This window comes from Plutella xylostella, chromosome 20, assembly GCF_932276165.1.
Source record: "Plutella xylostella chromosome 20, ilPluXylo3.1, whole genome shotgun sequence".
Taxonomy (NCBI): Eukaryota; Metazoa; Arthropoda; class Insecta; order Lepidoptera; family Plutellidae; genus Plutella; species Plutella xylostella.
The window spans coordinates 5,507,533-5,533,054 of record NC_064000.1 but is presented as its reverse complement, the minus strand read 5'-3'; the positions used below and the strand labels follow the sequence as shown (position 1 = coordinate 5,533,054).

The window sequence follows — 25,522 nt, the reverse complement described above, 5'->3', positions numbered from 1 at the left end:
TAGGTAGGCTACCGAATACTTACCCCCTTGTTCATAGAACATTTTAGCTATTGAACAGTTTTGTCCCTAATTGTTCTTTGACAGAGAGGGACAAACCGACCCTCTGCTTCAGATAATACCTAAAATACATTGAGTATATGAAAAGCCCAACTGTATACAATTTAAAGAAGAGCAAACACTAAACATGTTGAATGAAAAGAGAGAAATGATTGATACCGGGGTTAGTACTTACTTAGCTCAGTGCCTTTGTTGCGAGTTGCTTTTTTACATTATTTTCTCGATACTGCAACATTACAAGGTTTTCATTCAACATCTTTCATTGAGTTCCCCTCCCATATTCTAGTGAAGTATAATTACTTACTATACATAATGTTATGATCATCAATATATCGTCAGAGTTACTCCTGCCCATTCTACTGGACTTTGACCTTCCTCATCCAGCCACTACCGGCTAACCGGAGAGTAGTTTGTTAAAATTGAAGTTCATTAGAAAATTTTAAATTTAAGTATACGATGAATAAAAACATTTGACTTTTACTTTGACTAACTGTCTGGTGGAGGGCGTCCCACACTACGATTGCCTGATCGTGCTTCCAGTGGTCTTCGGTTTTTAGGCAGATATTATGTGAGCAGTTATGTCTGTAAGCTTAGCTCTCTTATGAATGAAGGCTTTATTGGATATATTTGTTTTGTATCTCTAGGGTCCAACAAAGAGTTGTGAACTCGTCGAAATAGTTGGAAATTATAGCTGAGGTATTTATTTGATGGTATTTGAGTAAAATAACTAACTTTTATACTGTTTTTTGTCATTTGTTTTTAAATATGCATAGGTATGCTATACATGCATGCAAAGAATCCTGTAAGGGTCTCATCTATGCATTGCATTACTGCATTAGTAAATCTGCTTATATCAATAAATCATAAAAAGATAAAAAACCAAAATTAATAAAACAGCAATAAATTACCATGCATCGAGATAAACACTAATAACCCACGTAGCAAATCCTCAGAATGTCCCAGCGGATTTGAATATTAAACGGCAATAAATAACAAATAAAGTGTTAATTATTATGACTGTATTAATACAACAGCGGTAAGAGCGGCGCCGGGCAAGACATGACCGGTAAGATTGCTTTGTTATTTTATCAGGAAAGTTTAATTATGGTGAACGGTGACGACCGAATGGCGTAGTGGTTAGTGACCCTGACTACTGAGCCGATGGTCCCGGGTTCGATTCCCGGCTGGGGCAGATATTTGTTTAAACACAGATATTTGTTCTCGGGTCTTGGATGTGCCCGTAAAATGGCAATAGGCCCGCCCCCTATTACATTGGGACTAACATAACGCTCTGGCGAAAAGTGGGTGCAGCAATGCACCTCTGCCTACCCCGCAAGGGAGTACATTAGTACAAGGCGTGAGTGCGTGTGTTTTTTTTTTAAGTTTAATTACGGTGAATTGCACTCTGCCTAAACTCATGTGAAGTCACGTGCAATGAAACAGTTCCACTTTTAAAATGGCGACACCAAATGGCCCCAATTATTTGATTTAAAATTGGAATACAATATATTTTCGATTTTAGTTGATAACATACTAGAATAAGACCTATGTAACTATAGTTTAAGAATGATTTGTATTGTGTACTGTTTGTATTCCTTTACCAATAAATAAATAAAAATACTAATGCTCTGTTAAATGTACTTCAAGTCACTCCAACTTTTAATTCGTTCGTTCATTGCTCGTGAGTGTGTGTGTTTAATTTTGTTATGTAGCTTACCAATTACACATGATATGTATAAAGAAAGTGTTGTGGAGGCTCATTTCAAAGATCCAAAGATTTTATTATGATCAGATAATGATGATGATATCAGGTGATCAACCTATATAGGCATATGCCCTGCCTAATCATTATTATGAATTTGCAACCTAACTAAGAATCATAATTGTATTTACATAGAAACACAAATTGCAGGTCCCACCCGGGGGTCAAACTCGGAACCTCTGGATGTGAAGCAGATCTTTTACCTCTAGACTGCAGTCAAAATGTTCCAAATTATAGGAGGTTACTAGCCTGGATTCCATAGACTACACAAAGAAGCTCCCATCCCTTATTCCAAGGCCCAAACATTTACCAGCCAGCACGTAGGTACTTACCTGCACAATCACACACTGCATTTGAATTCCGAATAAATCGGAGTGCAAACTTTTTCTCCGCGGCGTCAATTCATCAATACCGGCCGGCACACGGCAGGGGCGGTTCCTCGCGGCCCGCGCCATAATTACAGGCCCTATGCGCCGCGGGCCCATATGGGCGCCCCTGCCCTCTAGCGAGCAAATTATTTAGTGATTTTAATTTTATTTGGACTTATACCTTGACTGAAGCACAGCGCTGCAACCACTCAGTATGTATTCTCTCCTTCACTTGTAAACTACAGACTGTAGCTGTTGAACTGTACCACAGAAATGCGGTTGGTGTATATGTGTGAGTAGATTGCGTAGATTGCGAGTTTCGTCACTGCGTGTGGTATGACTGTGCATCAACTCTTGCGCATGGGCGTTAGTAATGATTGAGTTGTTTTTTTGCGAGTGCCATTCGGTCTTGTGTATGTTATTTTGTTATGTCATTAGTGGTTATTAAAATGTTTTATGGCGTTAGGAAGGGTGTTTTGTGCATATTTAATATGATTACTTCTTTCTGGCCTCTTGATCAATAAATACATTAAGTATCAATGTAATATTGTGATCGTAATAAAATAAGCCTGTCTAAATATTGATACCTGTATTTGGAGGTACTTCCTTCTCCTATGTTGATTACTGTGTTAAGATTGCGGTTGATAAGGAATTTTGGAATACAAAATAGATTAGAATCAGTTTTAGACACTGATTTGTTAGATAAACTTTAGAATAGGGTCAAAACTATGTAGGTACATACCTAAGTAGTTATTAGAAATGATCTACTTCCTATGCTCTCTCAATTTTTTATGATATTTCTTTTATGGATTAGAAAAAGTTACTATAAAACATTAAACGCAGTGGTTCTGAATATAAATTTTATTGCTTCATATAAATTTTCTTACAATTAAATAGAACAGTTTCTGCGCAGTGCGAGTGTTTGAAAATTAATGCCTAAAATATTTTTATTAGCTAAAAAATTGCAACATAACTAAACATATAAGTTTTATGAGTAAACTATGAGATAACATTATTATAATGATTTTACGTTATATACAAATGATCTTTTAATTTCTAAAGTAATTACTTTTTATAAAAATACGACTTATTCTATTATCTACAAGGCTTAATGGAAGAACTGATATTAAGATTATAATCATATTAACATATTTTTTTTGTATTTTGTATTCTACGAAATATACAGAAACTAGTTACAAATAAATAATCTTTTACACAATAGGAATCGATAGAGAAATTCACAATAAGTACCTAAACACCTATATGATGTGCATTTTGGATAATAAAGTATACACATATTTACCCCCATTACTAACAATGTATAAAACAACTTCTTTATTTTCTTTATTGTCACTGATTTGCTGAAATTTACGAGCATAATATGAAAAGGACAAATATTTGAAATTTAATTAAACTACTCACACGTACCTTATAACTGTATTATTAGTAAGGGGGTTTTCATCAAAGGACCCTTCACATAGCACCAATTGCGATTTATGTAATGCCAGCCTTATTTACAACAACTTTTGCCTATATTTATTTACTAACCATACACTTAATAAACATTCCTATTTATTTTGGAATATGAAGTCAAAACGTGAATCGTTTGAAGTCGCAATCTTTACATCTTCACGAATTTAGGCAAGGATTTAGTTGAGCTGGCATATTCAGTAGTTATATTCGAGACGTATGCATATAAAGCGGGTCTTTACATATACACCCTACCATTTAAGTACATAACAGAGGCATCTACTTACAACTTTATTCATCGACCAAAGATCGTCCTTTGGTCTAAAGATTTTAATCGACCAAAGATCATAATCTTTGGTCTAAAGATTTTATTCATTTATTGCGAGATACGAAGTTAGGACTTGGAATAAGCGATCAGTCAGTCCCTTGCAGTCAGTTGCTGTAGCAGGTCTGCCTCACTCCCGCCAGGATGACGCTGAACTCGTCCTCGGGGCGCGCCTCGGCGCCGGGGGCGGGGGGCAGGTAGGCGGGCGCGGGGGGCGCTGCGATCACAGACGCGTATGGAGACCCGTACATGCGTTCTGAGCAGTACTCCGGGGCCGGGCCCGGGGGCTGCTCGCCGCAGTACAACGGCCTGTACTGCTGCTGCTGCTGTTGTTGCTGTTGCTGCTGCTGTTGTTGCTGTTGTTGTTGCTGTTCGTATCTGTATTGTTGTTGTTGCTGCTGCTGCTCGATCTCAGACGGCGTGGCGTTGTAGTCGAGGTACTTGTCGAACTCCCTGGCGTCCACGTCGGACTCGGGCGAGGCGGCGCGCAGCTCGCGCTGCAGGTAGCCCTCTTCGCGCGGCTCCTCGTAGTACCCGCCCTCGTACTCCGCCTTGGGCTGCGGCTGGTACTGGTACTCCTCCGTCTTGTACATCGGCTCGTACTGCTCGTACGGGTGGTACTGCGCGTAGTCCGGCAGCTGCGAGGGCGCGGAGGAGACGCGCGGGGCCGCGGCACCCAGCGCCTGCTGGTCCTGTGACGTTGCCACGGGCGGGAAGAACGTGCCCGTCACCAGCGGCGGCTGCTCCGCCAGCGTGCGCTGCGTGCACATCACGTACATGCCGTTGGCCATGCCCATGGCGGCCACGGGCGCGGGCGAGTACGACCCCGGCGCGCGGTACGACTTGTACGGGCTGTACTCGGACATGGACGAGTTGATGGCTCTCCGCCGCTCCTCGTTGTACTGGAAGTTCTCCTTCTCGTTCTCGACGGGCGAGGCGTCGGGCGTGGGCAGCGGCGCTTCGGCGGGCGCGCTCTTGCGGCCGGGCTCGGGCGAGCGCGCGGGCGAGGACTCCGGCGTCTGCGCCTGGTTGAAGGGCTGGTTGGTCTGGTAGTCGGCGGCCAGCGGGGAGGTGCGGTAGGGGGAGAAGCCAGCGGCGGGGTTGTGCTGGAAGCGGTCGGGCGAGTCCGTGCTGTAGGGCGAGCCAAGCGGCGGCGGCGGCGCGGACGCGGGCGCGGCGGGCTGGCTGGGCCGCGCCTTGTTCTGCTTGCGGCGCCGCGGCCGGTACTTGTAGTTGGGATGCTCCGTCATGTGGATGACTCGCAGCCGCTCCGCCTCCTCCACGAACGGCCGCCGGTCCTGCGGCGTCAGCGACCGCCACTTCTTGCCTGCAATGAAGAAAAATGCATGTTCATATCCGTGTTTAACATCTCGGTAACCCGATAGGTAATTTAGTAATGCCGAGATAATATTCGAATGCGACGTTAAATATTTCTCTACGCGTAAAGAAACAAATAAAGCCTGTCACATAGTCAGGCTAAATAATCACGATAGCGTTTTATCAAATACCTTTAAAACAGCTCCTATGAGCGGCTCATAAATAACAGTGAGCGGGCAAATGTTTTTATCCGGCGAAAGGGGTTTTAGCCTGTATTGTGAGAGTGGTTGGGTCGGATATGTGTTGTTGGGTAAAGTGTGAGGTTCAGGGGGAAATTATCGAGAAGTCCGAGCAATCTTTGAGGATATTTATCAAGGCGACACGGGCAGCTACCGGCAAAACAAACAACTTCACTTTAGTGATGAGAACTGTCGATAACGGGGTATAAATATTGTCGATGAATTTATTTTATGAAGATTATTATTACGAGTATAATATTTTTGCTGTACAGTTTGAGCTTTAACACTTTTAACGGTTAATGAATGTTTGAAGGAAGGAATTCAGGTTCTGGCTGTAAATAAGTCAGTATTTACAATATTAGTATGCATGTAGGGCAGAAGTTGATTGAAATACAACTGAAAGTGTGCCAATTATCCGGTAACCTATTAAAAACAATTGAAGGACTTGAACTACTTTACTTATGTTCCTTTACAATAAATTAATTTTCACTTGTTTACAATAATATCTGTTTGCACATAGGAACTATAAACTTTTAATAATAAATATCCATAACCCACCACCATCTACATAAATACCTATGTACAATACAATACAATACAATACAATAACCTTTATTTGCACACCATAAAAAACTTAAATGTAACTTAAATAACAGAGATGCACAAATGGCGGTCTTATCGCTAAAAGCGATCTCTTCCAGACAACCGTTGTAAGAAAAGAACTAAACATAGAAAAGGGCATTTACAAGGTGTATTTACAAATAATATTTTAAAAAGAAAAATACATATCCAAATAACATTGATACTTACTAACTATTATTAATTAAATACTCATATAAATACATACAATAAATACATAAATAAATAAATATATAATATATATATATATATTATATACATATATAGTATGGATAAATATACAATATACCTATATCAGCTCAAAGTACGCTTAATACAACAAAAAATATATTAGATAAATAGAATTTAACATATCCTATCCTATGTATTTAAAATCTATAGTATAATTTATTCATTCAAAAAAATGTGATAGCCACTCATTCTAATAAAACATGGGATTTGAAAGATCCCAATCGTGTATGTAACAACATGGCCACTGAGAAAAAAAAACAACGAAATAATTGGCGGGAATCAGGTATCATCTCCTGTCAGTTTGACGGATGTCAAACGTCATTTTGACAAATAGCCCCGAGTGGCTTCCTGTAGTGAACTGACTTTGTCCATTAGAGTAGGGTTGGCTTAGCTTACCAGTATCCGTTTTTTGTCATCGGTAATTATAATGAATGATCAGGTAGGAGTTTTGTTAGCATTATTAATTTGTGTTGATTGGTATTTTATGTTGCAACCATAAAATTTATTTTTGAATAATTTTGGTTTAGATTTATTATTTACTAGCCAACTGAATTTTAAGTTGTTGTGTCTTGTGTTTTAATAAGTTTACGATTATGAAAAAAAAACATTTAGCTGAACACTTAGGTACTCAGGTATGTCACTAATTGGAAAATATTATGTGTTCGTGTTAACGAAGTATATTTTACACATCTATCTATTTTATTAGCTGTAGTACACTTATGAGCAATGAAAAAGTTCCACTTACAAAACGTCGACACCAAATTTAATTAATATGACTAAAATTTTTTAAGACATTTAACTAAGAATTTGATCAAAATATTTTTGTTTTTAGTTGGTAATATTCTGATGCGCTGTTAAATGTACATAAACATTGCAGACGGCATCATTAAGCTAGCCTTTTGCTATTTTCACTCGAACTTTTTCAATACTCGCCGGTGTATTAACTGGGTGGCCATCAGATTCTTCAAAGGATCTGTCTTTAACTCTCAAGTAAACATCAAAGATTACAAATCACCACCCATTTATAAATGCTTCGTTGCGCCGATTAGAAGTGATATTTTTTCAGCAAAGATATTGCGATAGCTATACACAGGTGTTCTCAGAACAATCACAAGCTGCCTTTATGATATCTTTTTAATAAATGACGAGTCATTTACCCGGGCTTAGGGTGTGTGATATGGTTCTCGTTCACTGATTTCGAGAATGACACGTATCAATCAAAATCACTGGGTGGCTTTTGAGGTGACATTTTTTTCGGTTCTCCGTAAGTGATCAGTTAGAATCTTTGTCAGGTTTATTTTTGTATATTATTCTTTAAATTATAAGCCGATCTGTAAGCATCTTATCGGGTTCAGGACAAAGTATTTTTTGTACTTATTATTTTAGTGAAAACTTGAGAGATTCTAAATTAGATATAGAAGTAATTTTAACAAAGCTGAAAATAAATTGTACCTGTGCAAATAAAACTGCAGATAATAGTCAGATATTATCACTAATTACTAAGGACCCCGAAATTCCTAATGTTTAGAGAATTTGGGGAAAAATATCCCACTTTGAGTTTAGTGTCGTATTTCACCGCTAGATGGCGACCGATCGACTTTTTGCGACGGATGTTCAGACGCGCACGCGCTGCATTCTAAATTTGAAATTCCAGCGGCGCCGCTCTACCCCATGTTCCTTCATATAGCCCCCTCTCGTTCTCACTAAATATTTTTTGCGTTTTCGATTCCGAATGCGTGGCCATTTTTGTCGGTTTTTTATGTTTGTCAGAAGAGGCTTTTTATCATAGTCAGTGGCGAAACCTTGAGCGGTGGCTGACCGGCTTTTGTTTTTACGATTTTTGAATTTTTTGGTCTTATATTTGGTTTGTCCACCTTGTGGTGACTTCGGTATCGGTATATTCTCTGCCGAAGTTAGAAACCTTTCACGAACCTTTATATTACCTAGATTATCTTTTCAAATTCAGCATTGTACACTTATGTTTCATGGCAATTTAAGAACAAAATAAGGCGGCAAATAACTTGAATAACTAATAAAACTAGCATATTACTGAAAGCATTCCAAATACTCTTTCACAAAACAAATCACTTTGAACACAATAGACTAAAATAAGGCCGAAGAATCTAAGAATGCATTTGTTATTAAAAAAAAAACAAATACAGAGGCTATGAAATAGAAGTGATGTAAGCATCAGTATGCAAGTACTCAAATTCCAGAAACACTTACGCAGCTTAGAAACATGACAGAAAGCGGCAAAATGAAAGGCATAATACAGCCTCCTCGTAACAGTAAAAAAGTTTTATTTTACTTTATTATACGACGTCGTATTGGTCGCCACCAGCATGGAGTTGAAGTTGAAAAACTACGAAATTCTTGTGTACAAAGTTTGAGTCACAATGTTTGAAGTCTGAAGTTTCCCTGAAGTGTACTAGTTGTAGTTTAGTTGTGGTAGTAAAAGTTGAAAGTTATTTTTTCTTGCGTGTCTTAGCAATTAAATCGATAGACCTAAAAATTTATGTCATAAAATTGCTAGAGGCAATTGGGAACGAGTTAAAATAGCAAATTATACTTCTAGGCTAGCTGAAAAGGCGTCGCTCTTATCTAGGTATTACATAAATGAAAATTGTTAAGTACATCCATATGGTTTTGCCGTGAGGTTTTTTTCCTGTCGTATGACTTTGCCTGCATTTTAAACCTTCACAGGACTACCTCATATGGATCAGAACGAAAATTACCCAAATCGGTCAAAACATTATATTCTCTCTAGATACAAGACCCACATAGAAATTGCGTTTTTGCGTACATTAAAAAAAACACTAACTACTACGGCTTATCCCTTAAAAACATTACATACATTTCCAACAACGCAGTGTAATTTCGTACGCAATAACTGCTATAGTAAAACCAGTTGTAAACATGTACAGTGGCCGCTGGGCATTTGGGCACAATTGTTACCAGCTGAGGCCTACGACCAACCAGTGCCTTAGCACCGCCCTGAGGAGGATCTATTTTACTCAAGTAATGGTTAAGGCAGACCTTGGAATAACTCTAGAGTTGAGTAAACCCTAGAAGTAGGTACAGAATGAGCTGCTGAAAAATTAATTGTTTTCTGTAGGTACTACTATGGAACCCAAATAAAAACAAAGTTCATGTCAAAAATGTATACATAATAAATGTAGTCTGAATTACGGATGGTACCGTCCTTGTATTTTACACTATAGTAGTCGAAATATAATAGGCCCGTTTGGACAGCTACACAAATTTGCTATTTACTCTTGATTTACTTGATGAAATACATAAAAAGACACATAATCTGGCTTATTTTTTAACGCCTGAAAGTAAAAAGAACTTTTGAAGCACCAAAAGTTACTTATTGTTTAGATTTTTTATGATTTAGATTTGACACCAGCCGTCATCCTATACATTTTTAGCTGTCCAAACGGGCCTATTATATTTCGACGACTATAAGGATAAAAATTTGGATTACATGTAATTTAAAACAAAAAATATGTATACCTACCTAGATAAGAAAAAAATACAAAGTATGTGTGTGAATCTAACGAAGACATCTTGGACAACGTAGAGATACAAGCAAATACATTCGCGCAGACATTACTCAACTTTGCATGTCTTCTTACAAATCATAAGGCATACAGTCGTTACCCGTCCACGATATTTATTTCATCTAATTTGACTATATTTCTCGATTGCTGGCCGTACCCATTAATCAGATAGCTGGCCCGTTCTGTCTTGGCAACTTGATGTATCTGTGTCTCTCTTTGTCGTATTTAAATGCAATCTGCGTCCTCCGAACGATACAAGCGCGTGCCTGAATGTTTTTTTTCTTAAAACCGTAAAATGGTGATTGTTAATGCCAGAGGTAAAAGGATTAGTTTCCGTTTAACTTTTTTGTGAAATGTATTTAACGGGTTTAATGGACTGCTGCGTTAAGTTAGTTGTTTATTTGTTGGGTATGGTGTTTAAATTTTAGTGCCTGTTAATAATCTTACTGCTTTATCTGTCAATCTCAATACAGTAGACTCCGTTAAATAGGCTCATTCATACGGCAGCAAAACTTCACATATACCTAATTTTAATTGGTTGACAGTGCAAATTACCTGCTGGAAATACTTAATTATACTTACCTAAAATTAAAAATAAGTTCAGAGAAAACTGCAACGGCCTATTCAAGCACTGTGGTGTTCTGCCCGTGGACTTAAAATTTAAATACGTGCTTCTCAAAGAACAGTTTTTTAACCAGGAAATCCAACAGCCCATATCCCACAAAATCTTTACTCGAAAAATTGCCAATAACTTTCTCAAAATACCCAAACACAACAATTACTATGGAAAACGCATAACTGCGCAGCAAGTACCTATCATAATAAATAGTATTCCAAACGAAATCCGGAAAAAAATTACTCCCTTAAATATAAAAATAAAGTTAAAAGAGTTTTTCCTACAATCATTAGAAAATAATTAGCACCCTGTATATGTCGTCAATGTGATAAATTTTACAATGTCGGTAGTTTCTTTAGTGTGATCGCCCGTCCTGTAAGTGTAATTAAAAACCACTCTTATTACTATTCTATCAAGAGCTATGAAGAAATGAATAGTGTTATCTGCCGGCCGGCACGGTCTCGCTCGCTGTATTTGTTTTTGTGATCGTATGTTAAGGTGTTAGAATACTTTTGCTTATATGGCTTATACCTACTTATATTGTATGACTACGTTAATCATTACCTAAAAATTACTTGTATGGTAGATTAAAATCGCATCACACACAAACCTTTGAAGGCTTATGTGGTGTTGTATACTGTTAATTATATGTACCAATATGTGTTTGTTAATAAATAAATAAATAAATAAATAAACTTACACATATCTATCTAGATATTTTAGAATGTAAGTTATATTCATGTTAAACACAAAAAGTATTCACAACAACAATATTGTTGCTTAATTAGGTTTCAACATCGTGAAATTATGACAAACTTCCCAAAAAAAGTAAAAACTAAAAACCGCTGTATTAAAAGTATACACTCATTTTTTTAATCAAATGATTGTTCTACTTATTGTATGTGATAATGATTGTATTCAGTTAAAACATTAATTGTATTTATTTATAAACATTTATTTTACGCTAACCCTAACACCTTCAGGTGTCTTGCGCAATAAAACCACGACCAACCTCAAAAAGCAATATCTCCCAGACAGACAACCCATAGGTATTGCTCCGCGTGCAAGTGAAGGTACCAGGATCGCAGCGCACGAAGGAGTACCTCTGGTCGCGTGCGCGCGACGTGACGGCGAGACACGCGCCGAATACGCGCCCGCCTAATGACGCACGTGTGCCTGTATGTATTCCTTTTTCGAAAAGAGGCCGCATGGTTTTGAAGAAAATTCGTGCAAAAAGTTCAAGTACTTATGTGTGTAAATAAGGTGTTAGCTAGGACAGCTGTGAGTTAGGTATTGGTATCTGTTTCAAAATAGACTGTTAAAAGAGAACCATGTTGTGAATTTTATTACACTTGATAGTAACAATACACTTAAAATAATGTTAATATTTGTTTATTACACACTTTATTTTAATATCACTTACACTCTCTCAGTTTTATTTATGTAATCGGTTATTCCAGCTACATAGTGGCTACGGAATATTTGGCTACGCATAATGTGCTCCATACAAAAGAATTCAACGCGTTGCCTAATCCCGTCAGAACTTACATTGTAAGTACGTACGTAACTTAAGTTTGTTTTAAAACAAAGTAAACAACACAATCAGGTGTAAATATTATCTGATTATCCAATTCGAGATTATGATAATATAACTAGGAATAAATCTATATGATAAGTCTATATAACCTTACCTTGACCAAAAAACATTATTATTTAAAACAAAAAATCTGAGAATTGAATTTAAAAACGTAAAACATTCTACGACGACACACCATGCTCAAAATCCTAGAGTAGCCTTTTGATAGTCCATTGTCAAAGGCGCCGCTATCCAGCGGTGCATGTGTAGACGCGCCTTAATATGCAGCCGTGGCGCGACCGCCGCGACGATAACGGGACACAGTGTGGACGGACCTTATTATCATATCTATTAATAAATTAGGTAATAATAAATAAGTAATATGTGATTGAATGCATGCATATTAAATTTTAAATTATCAAGTTCCATCTTCTCTCAATTCTTCAATCTTCTTCTCAATCTCGTGTCGTGACACAATAGAAATTGTTTTATAAATCTAAAATACACTCACAGGCAATGAAAAAGTTCCATTGAGAAAATCACTAAATTACTTCTAAACGGAAAAAACTTACTTAATGACGCCTTCTGCAATATTTATGTACATTTTACGATGTACCAGAATACCAACGAAAAAACATAAAAAAAAATTGTACAACTTTCCTATTAATAAATGTTTAAAAAATTTGGGCCATTTGATATCTGGATTTTGTAAGTGGAACTGTTTCTTTGCACGTGAGTGTATATAAAACGGAAAAAAAAGTTTTTCAAATTACTATGCCGCCTGAAACATTTCGTCAAGTTTCCCCAAGAATCGCGTGAATCAATCGACCTTACATTTGACAACAATAGCTCGGCCACTACGCCAATACGATATTAAACTCACTCGAAGTTCAAGAGGGCTCATATTTAATTCATAAATAGGAATAAACGTCTCAATCCACATTCAAAGTGGATAGATGAGGGAGGCTTGTGAAAATTCATAGTCACGACTTTAGACAAGCCGTGGCCGGAGGGTCTAGCACGGCGCGCGCGACGTGCTGTGATAAAAGAAAAACTCGGTGTCGAGGTGTCAGGTAATTGTGCGTATATTCGTGACGTCATCTTCAGCTGTGAGGTACTCAAATCATCTATTTTTTTGGTTGCGGTGGTTTTTCATCTGCCTACGAAATATATTTCTTTGTGTAACTTTGTCCTTTTATATCTCAATTGCTTAGATATAAACACAGTAAAGTACAATTACGGTGGTCCTAGAGTCAATACCTCAATTTAATTTATAATTAAATGCTTGAGTAGAAAATTAGGTAAAGTTTTTGGGTGTAAATTTATTTAATTATAAACAGCTACATTTAAAATGATATAAGTCTGCAAATAAATATTTTCACATTAATATCATTTTATACGTTTCATACACTTTAACATGATAAATACCGTAAAACGCTAACAGGCCAATATTTATTGCTTTCAAAAAAGCTTAATAATCAGATGTTTAACATTTTATGTTGAGACGTGAAAAGGAGATGTAATTTTATTTATCGCTTTATAATGAACCTGTTTGCAAGTAAAACCTTTTTCATTTTTTTCGTAGTAAAGTATTAAAAAATATCGATGAGACTTTATGATTTTTTTCATTCAGAAATCTTTGCAGTTGAGTGTTAAAACGTTTTACAGTAAGGATTTAGAATATAACTTTTTCCTATTTCTATCCCGAAAATTATTTACTTTGGCAGAAAAGGATAATATTTATTTGAGATTTGAGTTGCACTATTTCATATTTAAACTCTAAATTACTTACTTCTGCTTAGCAAGTTTATTATACTTATTATGACCAAGTCTAGGCTAGGATTGGGCAACCGATACTGCATAGTAATCAATTGACTTAAGCTCTATATTTGCAATATTATGGTAAAATTACATTACATTTTCTGATGGTATCATCAACCACGAAAATTCCTTGAGGAAAACACAAAGTTTTGAGCATTCATGACGAATGCTGGCCGTTAGCATCGTGAGTCAAAGCACTTCATTAAAAAAGAAAAAAAAAGTGTCGCGAGAACTCGCAAACTCATAATTTCATATTTCGAACACCCACATCGACCCAAAAGTGCCAACCCTCTTTCCCGTACATATAATTAGGAGAAACGATCACGGACTTCACGCACGACAGGCGTCGAAAGGGCTGGAGACTCACGTCGCGCAAATATATGACCGATTTTTCTTATTGCCCGCTAATAAACGTGGTCATAAAAATGTGGACCCTATATTTAATAATAATGGTACGATCTTTATTAAGAATTATTACAGGGTTGTGCCTCTCAATGTTTATTTTGGTGACGTTAATGTCAGAATGTTCGTAACTGTATTTAAAACTCGTATGCTGTACAGCTTATTGAAGAATAGGATTACGATATTTATCTACTTCCTATACTTATGACGTATTATCAAGATTCAAAGCAAGTGTTTAAAGAGCAAAGTTGAAGAACCACTAGTAATGATTCAGAGATGATGAAGAAATATTTCCTAGGTCGACAACCTCGCAGTCTATTGACATGACAAATAATAATGACATACAATTTAGCAGTCACCCTGTAATATTCAATTATTAGAAAGCCGACACCCAAAAATCGACCACACGCAATCGAGGGAACGCGTCCACAAAATCGATCGATTTATCGATTTAAAACAAAACGGTTCCAAATTTGAAACCGCGCGCTGTGCTCTCTAATTCCGTTTTCCCGCCTATAATTGACACTGACGCGCCATTTGCTGTCTCCCTCAGACGTTCTTAGAAACAGTCGTCTGTCTCATTCACAGCGTTCTGTCACGTGCGTAGTGACTATTTTGACAATTATGTCATTTGGTTGTCGCGGGCGTGTCATTTTGTTTTGTCCCTATAATTTTGTATGGGATTGTAGAATTTAAGGGGTCGTTGACGTTTGTATTTGAAGGATGGGAACATCTGTGGGACCTCTGGGATGTTTAGGGTCAGAGTCATTGACCTTTGATAATTATAGGATACACCTCCATACCTTAATGTCATAATAGGTTCCTTTTAGATGTTTTCTATAAGATCAACAACTCACAGCAATCGTCATGTGAACTTAATATACCTACCTACCTATTTGCTATCCCCTAGCTAAATGACTATTCTAAACTAGTAAAAAACAAAATCAGTGCTGACCCGAGATAATCGATACAACGAACCATGCTTATTAATCGATGATAATTAAAGATAATCGACAAAAAGCCACACGGAAGCCGCTACCCAAGTAATTATCGGTATAAAAAAATCGATTATACAATTATAATCGATCGATTTAAACGATGCTTCTACGTTTTTCGTCGTAAACATGCCAAGTATGCGATGGGAACAATGTTTTATAGAAAATCTTTATTGATTAGTGAAGAAAGTAAAGATTCTTGATACCTTTCCATTAGTTCCCAGTCAGGATTGACTGGACAGATTGGCAGCCGTGGAAAAGCTATATTCTAGTAGATGTGTTGTTTATGCACATTTATGTTATTTTCATAATATAAATATACTAATATGAAATAAATAATAACTAAAAATATCGCAGCTGTTCCCCTGTGTATATTTTCCTTAGTCATACACGATACCCATTATCTTCCCTTGAATATTTGTATATTGTCATAATAATGATATATTTAGCCAATACGTCGTACAGTTTGTATATTTGATACGATATCGACTACGTTTTCCTTAGAACAGTTACCGCTACAAAGTGTGATGTCAATAAATTGCAACCTTAGTCAACAAAGTTTTTTCTCAGTGTTTGCAACAAACTAGGTACTGCTTCAGTTAGTTGCGTGACTGCCACAATTATGAGTGTTGATCAAGGATATAAGGAACTGCCTTACGCCGTTTATTGATAATAATTATACTATTTATTATTCATTTATCGTGTGTCAAGTGTCGTCCGAGATTGACAAGTGACTTTCTTAAAAATAATACACATACATATTTGCAATGGTTAATTGAAACTGGCTAGTTAAAACAGTGCCAATGAGATAACATTTTAGTTAATACAATCTGATTAGTAATGTCTATTCATCCGTAAAATGTAAGATTTACAAGTTTGAATTTCAGCGGTAAGTATACCAAATCGTTTGCCAGAAAACTGGTACGAAAAATGAAAATTCAAAAAGATATCCTCGTTTTTTTACTTCTTCTTCCACTGCTTGCCAGATTACACTCGGCAATTAAACCACTCTGTAAGTATGTTACTCGTTACTGTTACCGAGTGACTGGCTCGCCAGTGACCCGTGAGTTTAATCTGCTATTCTGCATAGTGAAGATGAGGTGCAGTTATGTTTTAGTATCTGCCGCTTCACGCGCCGCCGCCCCGCGCGCCCCTTGACCCGCTTCCAGTTTGTTAGGAAAAGTTTCTGCGAGATGCTTTATAGTTGAGGTAAGTGGTGCAAATGTTGAGCAAATGTTTTAAGCGATAAGTGTGCCATCTATGTATTATGTCTGTTCTTAAAATTGGTTACCTATCTGGTCTAATAAGTAATAGAAAACTCTCAGACAAACTTTATTCAAAACTTCTTAAACTTAATTTATACTTCATTTCTTTTGCTCTATAATTCCATCTATTTTAATAGATTCCAAATGAGGTGCTCTTCACGGATGGCAATGCTTATATTAACTATAGCTTTTGTTAGGTTGTGCTTTTCAAAGCTACGTATGAAGGACTCAATACTACCTACTGTAACTATAGTTGCTATGGACATAATACCATTGATAAAAAGTGTGCAACTGTTTTAGTATGTCACACCCGTGTTCTGTAACTATATTTATTATTTCCTCGAAAAATTTAGCGGTGCACGTTCGCAAAAATCTTACACGTGCTTCTCCGCATATCAATATTTAACCGTACACTTATTCGATTCGTTGGCTTTCTGTTATAAATACCTAGAAAAGAATATTTTTAAGAAGAGTGCGTAGAATTTTACCAAGAAATCACCAAGAACGAGCTGGCCAAAGCAAACCTTAAACCAAGCAGTCAAGAGCTAGGTTCAGTAAAGGCTTAAGTTGGTAATTTAGTATGCGTGTGCGCGGCGACCCGTGACGTCACTTCCTGCTGGGTGCTATGACCCCGAAGAAATGGAGGCAAAGTTGTTTTTTTATATATTTTTTCTTTTAATTGTCCGCGACAGGAAATTGGTCGGGCGATTTTCGGCCGTCAATCGACGCTTATTTAACGGTCTGCTGATGTTCGACTTTTGAATTTTATGGGGTTTTTAAGGGTGACACAGGTGTGGCAGCCGAATAACTTTAAGTTTTTGTACTTTCGAAAAACTTGGACATTCATATTTTTTCGAGTACTGTTTTTAACGAGTTACTTACTTTATGATTTTTCTACAGTAATTTCCTATCTATACTTTGAACTTCCCATAACCAAACTACAAATTACACAATCGCCAGTTAATTCCACATCATCCACTCAATAATTAGGTTTGTGACAATCACATCGAACCACGATATTCTCATTTCCCTGGCGCGAAATGACCTGTGTAATGTTATTCTCTAATTGCCAAGTGATTTCTGTGGGAACCCCCGGGTCATAGGGAAGACCAGGAAGTTATGGTTGGCTGGCCCAACTGTACTTAAGACTTAGGAATCGCATTAGGGGTCGCCATAGCATTACACCTTTTACTTGCTTGCTTTAGGGACATCGTTATTTTTTTCTTCTGAGAAAAAAATGAAGAAATGACGTTTAAGTTTGTTTGCATTTGCATGTAATTATGGTGTAGGTATGTGTTGTGTATGGCTACGGGATTCTAGAATAGATGCTGTGACACAAAGGTTTGCTAGACAATCATAGGTAATTAGGTATTACCTAAACGGTTATTCGGGTCAATATTTTGAAGGTGATGACGATTTTTTATTCCAGTAGGTAGGTATGCAGTAGGTCAGTTATTTGTATATACTTACATGCATTTGTAGATACTTTGAATTTAACATCTAGTTTTAAAATACATTGTTATCAAAACAAAACCCACTTGTTATTCTAACACTAATTATAATAATATAAACAAATTGTTTTACAAATAAGCCGATTCAACCATGTTTCTTTCACATTTAAATATTACACACGTTTTTGTATAAAAAACAAAAAAACATTTTTATCTGTTCACATACCATAAAGCACTTTACAAACCCATAAGGTACAAGTAACCTTATCCATGAAGTCATAAGGTACATTTTAAAATCGCTGTACAGATTGCTATTAATTACATGGTTGGAGGGTGTTAAACTGTTTGATTTAATTATGTGAGCCCTTATGATTTGTTTTTTTTATTATGTAAAAACATAATGAGTTTTGAAGTGGCGTTAAACAGCTCCATTATGGGTATTAATTACTGTTACCAAAAATGTTTTTATTTGTTTTTAAAGAGTATCCTGAAGATAATCCTTTCTATTCAAAATAACAAAAAAAGTATGATTTTTATAAGTTTTTTTTTTGTAAAATGTACTATGTTTCATAATATTTTGATACCATTATTTTAGTTTAGTTACGAGTAATATGTTTTTTGTGTCAAATAAAATATACTTAAGTAAGTTTTCTAAATTGTGTGTGTGAGATGTCCCAACATATTATTAATTAGGATCTAAATACGAGTACCTACAAGCAAAGATATAGAACCGGGTCAATCAAATAACCACGACTGGTTTCAAGATGAGAAAAAAACATAACATTTTGCTGCCGCGAGAGCAACGAAGTACCAGGCTGTCATAGCTATGATAGCGCGTTTACCATTTCATCACAGTAATTTAACGAGGGCCCCTGATTGGTCAGACTAGTAATGACCACTTGGAGAATTGACCAATCGGATTGCAGAGACCGTCTGTCTAGTTAACAGAGTGCTTTTCAAATTAATGTGGCAGTAAATGTGAAGTAATTAAAAGAGATAAGTAAGTTGTATGAGTTAATTATGTAAATATATGCCATGTTGGTTTTTTCTTGGTTTAGCAATACATTCGTTGTGCTAACTGTTTTGTTTTGATTTCATGAATATAGAAATCAAATCCAAAGCAATAAATCCTATTTAGATCATAGATTACAGATTACAGTTAGTGTAACTGTAACATAGTATGGGGATTATATCATTACGCCTAAAGACCCTCAGAAGGTCATTTTGAACAACTCTCGTGCGATGGCTTTAGAAAATTCCTGTTTTTTTTAATTACGGATTTTATGTGGTAAGTACTTTAAAAACTACAATGTTAATACTTTAATTACTTTCCATGATAGAATGCTATCATTTGCAAATTTTATGCAGAAAAAAAGACGATGAAACGGTACCAATTGTTTCCCAACACAACTCATCTACGGCATCCAATCACATAAAATTTACATTATCACTGAGCCATAAAAACGAGCAAGTCCATACAAGCCGCGGCTAGACTATACGTGATAGCATTAATTAGAAAAAAAACGCGCGTTTTTTTTAAAGAAATGTAGTGCAATATGTATGAGCGGCGCAGTTCCCATGACGTGCTAACAGTACTGGCGTGATTGAGTTTCTGAGTTATTTCTTCTTTTTAATTTCTTTTTTTTCGCATTAATTGCTACAGGTCAGCGCTCTCCGACCCGCGCATCCGTGTTCTGAGGGTCAAGCTACCGGAACGAGATAGGTTTAAAGTAATTTGATGTATGGTTGTTTTCGTTTAGAAATTAGATGAGTTAAGATTTTTAAATAAGAAAGATTATGATGTCCTCTTCATCGTATCCTACAACAGGGATTCTTGCTATTCTCTGTTATGTGTTCTGATGTGCTGGTGAATCCTAATTTGCCTTAAACACCCTGTCACATATAGTTGGTCTTTGGTTGTATAACCTAATTTCTGATACGACGACCTTATAGACCCTGTAATGGTTGGACGAGGAATGCCGTAGCCAGAGTGTTGTGGCGATCCATTTCGATAAGCTCAAAAGGCATAGCCTATGGCCTAAATATGGAGGCCTCTCCCAAATTCGTAAAAAAGTCTCACTCAGCAAAGTGCACAATCAATTTTGAAAGAAGACGTCACACCAATGTCAGCGGCGCATAAGCTCACATGTAGGTTAACCGAGCGTCAGTGGGACACCCCTCCCGCCCGTGGGAGCCTCCCAGCATTGTCTGCGACTTTCACGAATTATATTATAATTGTAATTAATCTGTGTCGCCAATTTAATTTGGTTTAACAGTCTCCGAGAGATCTGCATCGTAAGACGTTAAAATGATTTATCTGTCGTTAAAACTTTGATGTATGGTTATGTTGTTTTGGTTTCTCGAAATTAAGATAGTTTCTCGTATTTTTTTTTATAATGTTTTTATGTATGTAACGACTTGAGAACATAGACATTGGCACTTATCAGTTAATTTATATAGAAATTAATTAATTATGCTGATGGTTTCTTTTGGTAGATCTAACAAAACATCAATCCTGAGTCCGTTATGACTTAAAAACTCCTCAACTTTCCTAAAAACAATACCTACCTACTAGGAAAACTTTTCGCCCTTCACCGTACCAAAGAAGCTATCCACCAAATGTGTAAAAGCCAATCCCAACTAGTACCTCGCGTGGACCCTCGGCCACGTCCAGTCGCCCTCGCCGATGGAGCGTCTCGTCACGGGTGCTGAGCATGTGGGGCAGAGGTGAAAGAACAACCGGGCCGACTAAGCAGGAGGGTCGTTCTATACTGACGAAGTACGAACGAGAGCTATCCTGCAATCGGTTTAATACCTAAACCGAGATAGAGTCGTGGATCGCGCAGTAACGTTCCGAAGCTTAGTTTTTTCTTCATATAGATTGACCCCCAGGGCCCGAAGCCTGCTAAATTTTATAGATGTCAATTGAATGGCCAGGTCGGGTGTCGGCGTGCAGTGATTTTAGTTTTGCTGTTTTTGAGGTAGGTTGAGATGATTTTTATATCGTATCAGGAATGCTAAAATCAGTCCCACATCGAACCTTCAATCATGGATGCAAAAGTAGAGTTTGAGAGTTGATATACGTCAACTGGCTAAGAATACCATGCGCCCCTAGACTAACTTTAGGCCGTTAATGGCTGGATACTGGGGAATACTAAGCACTGATTTTTTTGTAGCTACTCATAAAAAGGGCCTATGTCCTTCAGAAGACATAAATACATTATGGAAATTATATCTACGTACTGAATTATTATTGCGAAAAAAACAGCTCATAAACAAAATCTATTAATTGAATCGTAATAAGTATTAGTTGTACTTCAGTAAGTACAAAATTTCCATACGATAAAGTTAAAGTATCAGATGTTAAGTTTTGTATTTAGGTCGGGTCGCAACCTATGTTAAATATGTTTCTTAATCGATGACCGATCGCCATACTTCGCTAAAATACGCGGTGGAATATTTGGAAGCTTACTTTAGTGCTAGGATTTATTATTATACTTTACCACATTCAATAATGAATTAATTGCAGTGCAAAACTAAAATTTCAAGAAATAGTACGGTAGTATTCATTGTTAAAGTGTCAAGGGTGTATTATAATATAAAGACGTGCTTTTTTAACAAATAATTATTGGAACGCATCCTAACTAATATTATAAATGCGAAAGTAACTGTGTCTGTCTGTCTGTCTGTCTGTCTGTCTGTCTGTCTGTCTGTCTGTTACTCTTTCACGCCAAAACTACTGAACGGATTTGAATGAAATTTGGTATACATACGGTTTAGACCCTGGGAAAGAACATAGGATACTTTTTATCCCGGAATCCCCACGGGAAAACTTTTTAAGGCGAAGCGAAGCGCGCGGGAACAGCTAGTAGTTTATAAATTATAATTATGTTACTTATAAGATAGTAGGAAAATTTACTATGACCGGAAGTAACATCAGGTGTCAGGTGTGGTCACTTATTAATATTCACCTCACCCTCTAATGTCGGGTTAAAGACTGATTTATAACATGAAAGATGTGTACCTAAACACTTTTATTCCTAAATAATGTGTAAAACTTCAGAAGTGAAGTAGTTTTGGAAGTGGTTGGATTAGTAAAAAGGAAACAGATGAATGTTATGTAAGTAGTTGAGTAAAGTTGAGTTACAAAATATTGTTTTAAGTGACTTTTACACAACTAAGTTAATTCGTGTATTTTGGTTTATCATTAAGCACTTATAATACACTCACGGGCAATGAAAAGGTTCCATTGTGAAAATCACCACTTTACTTCTAAACGGGAAAGCTAACTTAATGACTCATTCTGCAACAGAACATCAGGATATTACCAACTAAAACGGTAATAGTTTGTTAAAATTTTAAATTAAATCTTTGAAAAAATTGGGGTCGTTTGTGGTCGGAATTTTGTGAGTGGAACTATTTTATTGCCCGTGAGTGTATTATCATCAAAACAAGAGATTTTTTTTGCGAGCGAGCCTAAAAAGTAAGTTAAGTAGTTTTTATACGACTAAGTTAATCCGTGTATTTTGGTTTTTATAATACTCGTAGATCGTAGACACCCGTTTCAATAAAGTTTACAGGTAGTACATATTTCAGGTGTACTAGTGTTGGGACAAAGGTCACGGCGCAACGTGTCGCAACGATCGCCGCTCGCTTGTTTCCCAACACTATTAATTGCCTCACTGAAGAATTATCTACAGGGTCGGCGGAAAATTTATTCATACATTATCCAGATGGCGCAGGTGCTTTAGATGTGATATACGTAATTGACTGTGCTATTTGTTAATTACCTTATCGAATTTACAGTTTCGATTTACGTGGTACGTATTAGGTACTGACAGTGACAGATGTATTATCTGAATATGAAACTGTAACGGCTCGGTTAAGTTATGAAAAAAAAAAAAAAAAAAAAAAAAAACACGCACTCACGCCTTGTACTAATGTACTCCCTTGCGGGGTAGGCAGAGGTATTATTAGCCTATTACATTGGGACTAACATAACACTCTGGCGAAAAGTGGGTGCAGCAATGCACCTCTGCCTGCCTGCCTTAAGTTATGAATAAGTAGTTAAATACACCATAATGTGTGAGTGATAAACAATATGATATTTTTCTTTTTTGGTATACCTGTTGCAATGATTTCATGATGAAAACAATTTTTTTAATCACAATGCTTAATAATCATTATAAGTAACAAGTTTTTTTTTTAAACTTCTCCCTGTTCTTAAATAGTCCTTTTAATAACAATAAAAACATTGAGTGCAAAAACCTCGTTTAACGGTTAATTTTACCAATAAAACTACAAAACACCCTGTATAAGTCTGAGTACAGTTAGCACCGCTACCGTGCGAAAATCTGATACCGTTTTTATGTATGTATAAAGCATATTTTTGAAAAGACAATGGGCCACTAACTCTGTCTAAACGTGGCCAATACCATACGAACCAGACAAGTTTAGGGATCTCAAGATAATATGGTTCTTTTGGGAGTTATTAATTTATAAAATTTCCCTCATTTATCATAACCCCCGACGGAAAAAGAGGATACAAAATAAGTTTAACGTGTCTTTATGCTGTGTATTTGTTTTAGTCCACTATATAGGACCAATTATCTAGGTATTAGGTTACGCCGAGTGTTCTTAGACCTATATTTTATAAAAACTGGTTTAGCCGTCCAAAAGTTATGCGAATTTTAGTTTTGAATCTCATCATCAGCCAATAATCATCCACTGCTGGACATAGGCCTCTCCCAAGGAGCGCCACAACACTCGGTCCTCGGCCTTCCTCATCCAACCACTACCCGCCACCCGCCTAAGGTCGTCAGTCCAGCGGGCAGGAGGGCGTCCCACGTTGCGTTTGCCTGTTCGTGGTCTCCACTCGAGAACTCGTCTACCCCAACGGTTATCGTTTTTGAATCTCAGGGGTTTTTAACGTTTTTTCTCTGTTAGTCAACAGGGAAAGTAATGAAATTCTATTTATTTTCGTTAGAGAGAGTCGAAATTCAAGAATAGATGGCGCTATGCAAGCCACTTAGGTATAAACTGAGAGTTCGTTAAACTTTTATAGTTTATAAACCCAAAACTTTAAAAGCTCCATTCACACTTGGCCAGTAATTTTTAATTACCTATCTCATAAGTAATGTTGCCTTTCTAACCGAATGAAGGTCGGTTGTTGTAATAGTGGATTAGTAAAACAAGAACTAGAGAGAGATAAGTTTTTTTAACTTTATAATTCATTGCTGCAAAGATTATATTTTTTTATAATTATTTGATTTTATTACTTACTACTCTCTCTCTCTCTTAATTATATTTAATTTTATTTAAAATACATAATTAAATATTATACAAATAGCCCGCCCCAGGACGCACCCGACCCAAAGGTTTCCATCACGCTGGCAGCATTACCACGCTTTTTAACCGACTTCGAAAAAAGGAGGAGGTTCTCAATTCGTCTGTATGTTTTTTTTTATGTATTATCACCGATTACTCCGCCATTTATGGACCGATTTTGAAAATTCTATTTTGTTGCATTGGGTTGAGCTCAGGGGTGGTAACATTTTTTTTTCAGAATTTTATTCCACCCCCAAGGGTGGGTAAAGGGGTAAAAACAGGGTATGAATTTCCATTTTCGGCACCTATTAACCGATTCTAATGAAATTTAGAACATAAATATACTTCTTATAACGAAAAAATATGATGGTGACCTTGAGCTGATCTGATGATGGAAACGGAAGGCAGTCAAGGGAACTCCTCAACGGTATATAGCAACTACCTCGTGTTTAGGCTTGAATGATTCGTATTGACTAGTAGGACTTATTGGTATCATTTGCATCTTACTTTTGATTGAAAATAAACTAAAAAAAATAAAATCAAATAATAATTTTTTGAAAAAAACCGACTTCAAAAAATCCACTAAAAAGTAAGAAATAAGTGGTTTTTTTGAAGTCGGTTTTTTATTTTATTTTTAAATTATTATTTTATTATAATTAAATTATATATGGTTTTTGGAAAGAAATACCCACTGCTTTAATAATTACATTTATTCATGGGTTTGCTATTTAAATAGCAATTTAACAAAGTTTCTAATAAAAAGTACAGGTTAATTTGATATTTTCAGCGTCTATATATTGTATATAGTATACTGTATGAATCACAAATCACAACACGATTAACTTAAATACATTTTGCAACGCGTTTTTGCCTCCCAACAATAAACTCTAACAAACCCTAGAAAAACCTAGGTCTTAGGCTATAGGACAATACAGGGCGCCCTTCGCACGCGTTTCGCAATGCGCGCATTTTTGCGCAACGCGTGTGTGCAATATGCGCGTGCGAACTTTTCTTGTTCTGTGCGCGTTTCATTGTCATGCACCGGCGATTTATTTTGCGCGCTTAATTTGCGCACTTGGGTGGTAGATTAGTTAGCAA

At 36.6% G+C, this 25,522-nt stretch overlaps 1 protein-coding gene across 1 annotated transcript in view; it reads right to left on the bottom strand.

Annotated features, from left to right (window-relative positions):
• Window positions 1-3,033: 3,033 nt before the first annotated feature.
• LOC105384646 (transcription factor Sox-17-beta.3) overlaps window positions 3,034-25,522 on the bottom strand; it is an 80,716-nt gene continuing 58,227 nt past the window's right edge. Inside the window, exon 4 of the mRNA XM_038109680.2 lies at window positions 3,034-5,309. Coding sequence (XP_037965608.2) covers window positions 4,090-5,309 — 1,220 coding nt within the window. The 3' untranslated portion in view covers window positions 3,034-4,089. The remainder of the gene's footprint in view (window positions 5,310-25,522) is intronic.